The sequence below is a fragment of the Vespula pensylvanica genome, chromosome 11 (genome assembly GCF_014466175.1).
Source record: "Vespula pensylvanica isolate Volc-1 chromosome 11, ASM1446617v1, whole genome shotgun sequence".
Lineage (NCBI taxonomy): Eukaryota > Metazoa > Arthropoda > Insecta > Hymenoptera > Vespidae > Vespula > Vespula pensylvanica.
In genome coordinates this window covers 5,743,400-5,753,738 of record NC_057695.1, presented here as the reverse complement: position 1 = coordinate 5,753,738, position 10,339 = coordinate 5,743,400, and the positions used below count along the sequence as shown (strand labels likewise).

Below are 10,339 nucleotides of genomic sequence, written 5' to 3'. Positions count from 1 at the left end.
ACGTATATTCTTCAAAATTTATTCTTGCATTGTATTTTTAATATTATTAGTGTTTCTAAATATTCCATTTCTCACTCATCAGAAATATATATTATCATTTATAATAAAAGAAATATATTCGGAATCATTTATGATCGTTTTGCAAACTTATACAACATATATTACTATCGTTATAACGATAATTAGAATCTACGTGAAATTTAGATTAGAATTTTATTTGTATCATGTGTATCAAAATTCCCGCCTCTAAAGTATCTTTTGTTCAATTAACATGTTCTCTGGTAGAAAATCTTTGGTACTAATACTCGTGTATCTTCGTATATTTCTCCGAGGATTGAGTAGAGAGCAGTTTTGTAGATACCTACAGAGATATACTTTAACTCGATTTTTTTTTCGCTAGATGGCTGATCGATTAAGATTATCGAATATTCAGTTGTCTATTTTTAAGATTGTATTAAGAAATAATTAAGAACACTATTTTTAAATCCACATAATATTCGTAATAATAATAATATTCCTGTGCTTTTGTTTATTATATTATCTAATAAATGATATAATGTTCTTTACTTTTTATTTTTTTATAATATCAAACAAATTATAATGAATTAAATAAACTGTTCAAAACTTCATTAACACGTTCTAACATATAACCAATCGCATTTCCACAATTATCATTCGATTGATGATACGCTTAAAAATTAGGAAGTGTCATCCGTTTATCCATTTATCATTATAATATTATTTTTATGAAAAGCATTGGTAAAAATGATCAAGAAATTAGAATATTTACAATTGAAATCGATTACATATCGATCTTCACTCGCGATTACATTTCTGTGCATTCCTTCATACCGATGATTGAACACCTGTATAGTAAGCAAAAAGAAATAGGTTAGAAAAGAGAAAAAAAGATGGTTAGAATGTTGGAGTTCACTGACAAAACGGTTAACGAGGAATAAAAGGAATATGGATAAATACACGTGCATACATACGTATATAAATACAGACAAACATAAATCATTGAATATATCTATTCTATAAATATGCAACAAGAGGTATGTACGTCAATGATCGAATAACTAAAATAATTTTAATCGATGAATCGATAACCTAATATATACTTCCTTTGTCAAACAAAATGATAATCGTTCAAAGTATATACATACATATATATATATATATACACACACACACACACATACACATATATACTTATATACTTCGTTTCATTTATATATTACACGAATTTCTATTATAAACATTTTCTATTATTAATGTATTTAAATTCATAGTAGTAACATTGATAATCTGATTTGATTTTCGCGCGCATTTCACAATACGCAATTTGAACGTGACGAGTATAAATTTCAAAGGAAAGATCATTCGTCTTGCAATAAACAAGCGTGAAAGATTTATTTACCAGTTATACGTACGACGAATTTAACAGTTATAAAGACGAATATAAACGAGAGAAAATGAAAATTCACGACATTCTCTTTACGCTCGAAGAATATTCTAAAAATACGTATGTGATGTCTCTGCAAGATCGTATCCATGTCATTTGCTTCTAACTTGAATCATTATAGAAGAAACAACGAAAACTATGAATAATTTCGATGAGAAATTTCTATAAATACCCTTATATACTGCGATACAAATATCAATCATTTCGTTCGTTGAATTGATTTTCACGTATAAAACAAGAATTATCACAATTACAGATTTCTATTTAACCGATCGTACCGCTCAAATTTTTTATTTCGAAATCTTTTCTTTTTTTAAAACATTTACGACAGCCATTCGATAATTATAGAAAGAAAAGTAACATTTGTTAAGAAACATAGTACATAATAAAGAATTTATAAAATAAATTGAACGAAATCAAGAAATATAATATCGAACGTTATTTTGAGATAAACGAAGCACCCCAATTCGAAGAACAATTGACAATCTCAATTAACTTTGGAAACTACATTAATCTATACAAGGGATATTACTCAATCGTCATTGGTCGATAAAATACTATCTATAAAATTTCTTCTTTCGATTCCAGCCGAACTCATTATTCGTCGATAAGAAACTTTCTTTAGTGCACTGTGCCCATTGTTAAAACTTTTAGTGAGTTCTAGGATCCGATATCGGTCCACAAAAGAGTAACGGAGACAAACAGACAGAGAGAGAGAGAGAGAGAGAGAGAGAGAGAGAGAGAGAGAGTGAGTGAGGCTTTTTGAAACCTCGACGTCATTGAAAGCATTTCATCATATACTTTATCTCTCTCACTCTTATATGCCGATCTCGTCCTCTTTTTACTAACTCTAACCTCTACCTTTTCTCTTTCACACTTACACAGATATTTTATTCGTCTTGCCCTCCTTCCTTCTCTATCAATCTCTCTCTCTCTCTTTCTCTCACTTTCTCTCTCTTACTTCTGGTTGTGTTCTCTCTCGCTCTAAATGACGTCACTGTCGACACAATCGATTCGAATCGGACGAACCTTGCCTAACCTTACGAAGAAGCTAATACTACTCTCCCGAGCCTACCAAATTGTTTCTCAAAATAGTTTTTCTCTTTTTATTATTAGAATTAATTTCAACGTAAAACTAATGCAAGTATGTATATATTTAATGTATATTTCTTTGTTTTATATTATGTTTATTTCATTCAAATCTCTCTCTCTCTCTCTCTCCCCCTCTCTCCCTTTCTCTCCTAGTAAAAACGATTCGACCTTTGGCTTGAATGTTTTCCGAATCGAAATCCATTGGCAAAAGTACAAATGTCAAAGTATTTTTTGTTCCATTAAATACTTCACAAATATCGAAGCTTAAAGTTCCTTTTCAATTGTTCGTTCATTTAAGAGCAAAGGTCCTACCCGCGAGCGACATTTTCAAATTCGGCTTTACTGGAACAAGTCGGGAAATATATATATATATATATATAGAGAGAGAGATGCGCACGCATACGTGTAAATACATGTTGTGTGGAAGATTATTCAATTATTTAATAATATATGCGATGGAAATGAGACAACGCAACATAATAATTAATGTATGGTAAAAGCTTTCATTTTCTCTTTCTCTCTTTTTTATTTTTTTTAAGTATATATACGAATTCACGTAAATTCGATTTATATGATTTTATGTATATATTATATTTTGTCTCTGTAGAAAATTTCTATCTTTTCTTTTTTAGGTTATTTTATCTCTCTTAAAAATTTTTACAATTTAACAAATAAATATGTTTTTAGTGTTGTATATCAGAAAAAAACTAATCGATTTATACAATATTAATCTTTTGTAATGAATTTAGAACGACGAAAAGTTCTTAAAAAGATTACATTAATTTAAGTAAATTTGTATTCATGATTTTTTCGACATTGACAATTTATTCATCATAATCATAGAAAAAGCTTATAAAGCATTAATTCTAACCTAAATTGGTATTAAGGATTTCGAACGATTTTATAAAAATAAAATTCTTACTTATTACAAATATTTTTAATGTTTCAAACAAATATTTCAACGTGATAATATATATGATTATGAACATGACGAAGCAATAGGAATAATAATCGAATAATTATCGGATTATCAATATGTAAATAGGTACGTATGCGTATACATAATATAACAGATTAATCATAATTATACTCCCGATCAAGAAAGTATCGATTATATGTATGCACATATCTGTGTATCCATATTTATAAATATCTTCTCACTTATAAAAAAGAAAGATGCGCACAGAGATACATAGACAGTTATATATATATATATATATATATATATATATATATATATATATAAGTTACTTATACAGTTACGTATAGAAGTAACATTTGATTCGAACAGATCGAAGAGAAACGATCTTTAGAACTAGACGAACCTCTCTCCCTCCCTCCTTCCCTCCCTTCCTCCCCCCCCTCTCTCTCTGTCTACGTTCTTGTAGCAATTCATTCTCAGGTGGCCTTTTAACCCCGAGTCTTTCTAACACCAGTGGGCACCTACTGCCTAATCCCCACTAATGTTCATTTTCTTCTACTCACGTTGTATACATATTTTCAGAAGGAACGACGAACGAACGAATGAGTCGCTGGGAAATACAGTATATAGTATCTACGTACTTCGTTCTAAAAGGGTGGATGATGATGAGGAGAAGGAGGAAGAAGAGGAGGGGGAGGATAGGGGATGAAAACTACCCACCACCCCTCTTCAAATGTCAAAGGTTGCCGCGCAGCCTGGATAAAACGTATCCTCGTTTTCCATGAACCTACTCCAGTAGCAAAGCCAATGGCATTCCTTATTTTTTCTTCTTTTTCTTTTCTCTTGTCTTTTTTTCTTCTTCTGTTTTCCTTCTTTCTTTTTTTTTCTTTTTTCTCTCTTCTTTTTCTCTTTCTTTCTTTTTTACTGTTTTTTCTACTAACACGTTTATACTCCTCCAATCTTAATTTCGTTATTATTTTGATTCATTATTATCGCATAATTATTTATATTAATATTTGATAATAATCATTGGATTATTATTCTCATTGAATTTAATTCATCATTATTATCGTTGGATAATATTTCCTTGTTATTTCTTTCATTAATCTGATTGATATTTTTTGTTGATTCGATATTATTCCCCACCAAAATTTGAACGAATTAATATTATTTCTATATTTCTATATTCTTCTTTTGATAATAATGTTATTATTGTACGATTATTATACAATTAATGTTACTGTAATTTTTGTTTTATATCAAGTCGACGCAATAATCAATACTTCAAAAAGTTACTCCTGCTAAGATCGTTATTAGTATAATAGTATAATTACTTTTTGATATTATTTGTTAATAGGATAGATCATAGATCATATTATATCGTTTATAATCATGCGAAATTTACAATGATAATTGCGACGACGTTAAATTTAAATAACATTAATTGTATATGTAATTTAAAAACGTTTTCTATAAAATTATTATTGTTCTTTAATTTAAATCAGAAATCATTATTACTTTTTATTGAATCCTATCAAACGATTGAATAATAGTAGTAATTGATTATTTTATCTTCAATAAACATAGGATATATAAATGATTGAGTTTCAAAATAGGTTTGTAAGAATTACATGCTTTCATTTTCAGCGTTTTCGTTAAAAAGTGCTAAACAAACAAGAACGTGGGAAGAAGATTGGAATAAACGGCTCTCTTTCTCTATCATAGTCAATCGTCCTGTCCGCTTTAGCTCGTTTCATGACCCAGACAAGCTGGCGCTACGATTTAATATCTACATATTAAAAGATGCACAGTGATCCTTGTAAATACGGCTTTTAAATTAAAAAATGTGAGTTATATACATATATATTTCTTTTTAAATTATTCATTGATTATATATTGAACATTATATTATATATACATATTATTATTATTATATATTATATACTGTGTGTATGTATGTATGAATGTATGTATGTAATATATATATATATATATATATATATATATTACATCGGTCTTAATTAATATTTAAAAGTATAACAAATGATAATATTTTGACAAAAATAAATGCTTATATATTTATATATTTCTTTTTAATAGAAAGAGAAAAAAACAAAATATTAGATCGGAATTGAACTTGGTGTTCAAAATACAATATTAAGCATATGATTTAGATGTTACATAGCTTATTAAATAAAAAAAAGTATATTTTAAATGAAAACAATGCTTTTCAAAAGCACTTAATTTAATTCATACGATGTATAACTATATTTTAGAACGTTTAAAGCATTTTAGTTAGGGAATGCACGTAACACCGCGTAATAAGCAACGCTATAAATAGGGAAGCCAATTCATAAACATTTAGAAAACGAACGTTCGTGGTTAACGTAAGTCCGACGTTCATCATTTAGAGAAGAGACGAGATTTCTCTTGAGTTCTAAATTATGATGAATTGTTATGAGAGACAAAAATTGTATGGTATAAGATAGAACTATTGAGATTAGATTCTTTTATTTTTTGTATAATAACAATTCGTACGAACGTTTTATAATCGATGAATAATTTAGTAAGAATTATTACAAAAGTATTTTGAAAAAAATATTAAAGTAATATTGGAAAAATTAATTCAAAATTACAACAACAATTGTAATAAATTATAAAGGTATTAATTAGATTAGTTTTATATATATATATATATATATATATATATAAATTATTCGATTGAAAATTTAACAGTCGACCAATTATATTTACGAGAAGCGTTCAATAATTATAGTAAACAATTTTGGAGTGTTTCAAATAATGACGAATTGCAATTAAATGCAAAATTTTAGAACATTACTAACATTACGTCAGTCTTTCTATATCTTATTTCAAACTTAATTTTCAATTTAATATTCTATAATCAATCAATAATTTAAAGTAAGCTACTAAGAAAAAAATCAGACCTTTAACAAACTAATAAAAAACAAATATTTGATGCGTGAGTAATTATTTATCAAAGGTCGAACAACGATCGTTCATTTTCGATACTATCGAAATCTGCTTTTGAAAGGTCATTTCGACATCTAACCTTTTACTTACAAATATCGTTCAATTTTTTACGACACGATTAATTATTTTACTTTTTTGTTTATAAACAATTACATACGTATGTTCATTGGTAAATTTACCGATGTCGAAAAAAAAATGATAACGTTATTATCCCTCTTACGAGAGACTTACATCAATTCACATTTTTTATCCTCTTTGAAAATCGAATTACAATTCATGGAAATTTTATCGAAGAGATACAAATATATATCGACATTAGTACCACGTGACTTGAGGATATTTACAAAGGAATCTCGTAAAAGTGTTCCAGCAGAAAAGAAAACGTCGTCGTATTTATTCGATTGGGAAAGAACTAGTTCTAACCTCGATCCGATTTGTATAAACTGGAATCCAATAGAACAAGTCGAAACGGCAAGATGGCGGATATTTTCAAGATGGAAACCAAATTCGAAATTTAATAAAAAATTCGTCGATAACATCGTGGAAAAATTGAGTTTCGAGAAAGATATTCTTTATTGCAAGACATTTCGTTCATTCGTCCCTGAAAATTCTTTAAGATCGAAAATTCAAGAAAAACGTATCTTGGGTGAAAAGAACAGTGAACGGGAAAGTTGGCGAGAATGTATAAAATTCACCAAGAAATCTTTATTCCTTTGGACGTTTTCCAATCGGTCATATTCTTCGACCTTGATGATAGGACATTATCCTTGGAAAAAAAGGCTCGTTTTTTCTACGATAAGATTTTATTCTACACGTGACAATAGTTCCAATAAACCTACCAATACCGAAACTGAATCTAAAACGAGTTCAATAAAACAAACTTCAATAAAAGACATGAATACGGATTCGTTTGATGGATCGTGTAGATCAAAAATAGATTGGAGATCATTGGAAAATAAAGATTACGAGAATGCTTCGATGAAAAGCAATCCAAACGAAAGCATCACTAGTAAATCAAGAATTACAAAAGAAAGTTGCGAGGAAACGTCTTTACAATCGGAGTCCAAGTTGTGTGCTAAAGAGGATTGTCCTCCGGAAGTATGTTCCGAGTGTCCTGTCGATCCTTGTTGTTCCAAACAGGAATATTCTCCTTGTCCATCTCAAAAAATTATTCCACCTTGTCCACCGAAAAAAGGTAATACATCTGTTAGCTAATTTTTTCTTTTTTATACTAAACAAAACATTTTGTATTAAACATTATTCATAGATCAATTCAACGCATATAATATCGAAAATCATAATAATTAACGAATGCTAAAATGCTAAAACCAAAAATTAATTTTTTATACAATCTTACAATATTGCAATATTTCTTTTATGCAGACTCCAAAAAAGTAAAATTGTATCGGATTATATCAATAATTTCTTCCATTATACTTCTGATCGCATCAATAATCATTATACCGAGAGTAAAAGAAGAGATAAAAAAACCAAGGCCAGAATTTGAGGACGTCCCATATATGTATCGACGAACCAAGGTAATTTTTTTCGTTATATATATGTAGGTATATATCATATTTATGAACATAAACATATATATTAGGCTGTAACATATGAAATGTTCGATTTTTCATATTATATTGATGTTATAAAATTGGATATTTCATTTGTAATGATCTTATGCATGTGTGTGTATATGTATATATAGTCTACGAACGTTGTTGTTTATATTTCCATGGCCAAGTTATTGCGTTCAACGCATTTCGAAGCAGTAATCCCTTGCACACCCTCGGCATTCTCGATAATCGATTAATGAAGCCCTACGTGAGAAACACTTCGGTCGACCGCGCGCTGATTATACATTTTCAATTTATTCCCTCTTTTATTTTGACCTCGATCTATCTACCAAACATAACAATTTTCAAAATAATTAACTAATCATAACTAATAATGACAATACGAAAACGTTAATATTAATACCTACAGAGGTATTGTTAATAATTATAAATTATATTGCATTGTATAAATTATATAACAACATTTGATCGATAATTAATTAATCCCATTCGTTTTAAGAATAATATAAGGAATAAGGAAGATATTTATTTAAAAAACAATATTTTTTTTATCCTTGTTTTATTCGAATCTCTTTTTAACTTCCGCGGTACGTATTTAACTGGTCATATTAAATAATAACATAATCGCGCTATAAACGTGAATAAATGAGATGAGAAATTTAATGATAAACAAAGTTTTTGTTTCAATATTCTTTTATTTTTTAATACATTCTTTTAATCCAATATAACATTCAAAATTATGTTATTCATCGATCAACAATTAACATTTATTTTTACTCTGAAATTTCCCTTTTCTTTTTCGTCTTTTCGATACATTTTTTTCTTCTGCTTTTTCTTTACTATATCTCGTTTGAATAGCCAAGGACAAGTTAAAGCGTCCCTATAATTATATCATCGTCGATATCAATTAACACGCTCCATTTTAACAGCGCTTCCCTTGGGGTGATGGTAACCACTCACTATTACACAATCCCGTACGAAATCCTATTCCTCCAGATGGCTATGAAGTGGAGGATCCATACGCAGTAAAATAATCTATGACAAATACTAAAAAAATTTAATCAAGATATTATAAAATATAAGAAAACAAGAAGTGAAAAATAAAAGATTATAATAATAATAATTATTATTATTATAATAATAATAACAACAACAACAATAATAATAACGATGATTATCATTAAAATGACATATAATTATCACATAAACGTGATCAAATGATTTATAAGAATTATTATTACAAGAACGACTTGTAAAATACACGACTTTGATATTTATTCTTTAAAAACAAATGTATTGTTTTATGTGTATGTCTACACACACACACACACACACACACACACACACACACACACACTTAGAAACACAAAAAATATATGACGACGCTTAGTCATCCTCTTTTATCTTTCGGAATTTTACACGTGCTAGAATCATTGAAAATTATCTGTGGGATGTTCTCAAACTTCTCACGATCATTTTATCTCCTCGTGGGAGAAGGAAATATCTTGAAAAGAAAATACAACGTTAACTTTTTCATCTAAAAAGACGAAAAACTCTCATAAAATTCTTTGAAAAAGTATAGTTTTTAATATTATATATATATATATATACCTTGAAATAGATGCGTGTTTCATATAATATGAGATAAGTTTACGTAATAAAAAAATAAAAAGAATATAACAGAGAAATAATAATAATAATAATAATAATAATAATAATAATAATAATAATAATAATAATAATAAAGTGAGGAAGAATGATGTAATGTTGTTTAAACTATTATCGCTGGTGTCAGCTTTCGAAGAATAGAAAAACTAAGGAATTACAAATTTATGTAATAATTAATATAGACAAATATATATTGATATATAAAAAATAAAATGCCATTAGAGTAATGTTAATAATTTTTATGGATCGTCTTCGTTAATGATAATTAATATAAAAGTCAAACAGCATATGTGTGTGTATGTGTAATGTTTATAATTATTTATTATATAAATAAAAGATTATAATTAAAAATTCATTTTTTGTACGTAATAATAAATCTCTTGACAAATTTTCATATTACATGAGATACAAGTTAAATAAGTTCTTTTTATCGATAAAAATATCGAAACTTCGCATTACGAGATACCTTAATAAATGCGTTTTACCGTTGCTTACGTTGCAAATCTTCGTAATATCTAGAATTAAAGGTTTAACTCTAGGTTATTTCAATTTGGAAAATGCAATTTTTAACGCGGAAGATGGAAGGAAGTAATGAAAATACGATTCTCGAGATTTCATTAC

General features: G+C 27.9%; 1 protein-coding gene across 7 annotated transcripts in view; it reads left to right on the top strand.

The window, feature by feature from the left end:
* The window catches only part of LOC122633036, a 20,536-nt gene extending 11,134 nt beyond the window's left edge, over nt 1-9,402 (top strand). The window contains exons 1-6 of one of the 7 annotated variants that reach the window (XM_043820498.1): nt 705-1,055; nt 4,062-4,221; nt 5,127-5,325; nt 6,836-7,668; nt 7,857-8,011; nt 8,980-9,402. In XM_043820498.1, coding sequence (XP_043676433.1) covers nt 7,224-7,668; nt 7,857-8,011; nt 8,980-9,084 — 705 coding nt within the window. In that variant the 5' untranslated portion in view covers nt 705-1,055; nt 4,062-4,221; nt 5,127-5,325; nt 6,836-7,223 and the 3' untranslated portion in view covers nt 9,085-9,402. Of the gene's footprint in view, nt 1-704; nt 1,056-1,194; nt 2,610-4,061; nt 4,246-5,126; nt 5,326-6,412; nt 7,669-7,856; nt 8,012-8,979 lie in introns of those variants that run through there. The other 6 variants (XM_043820495.1, XM_043820497.1, XM_043820499.1 and 3 more) reach the window with 6 other exon arrangements.
* Nucleotides 9,403-10,339: the final 937 nt, after the last annotated feature.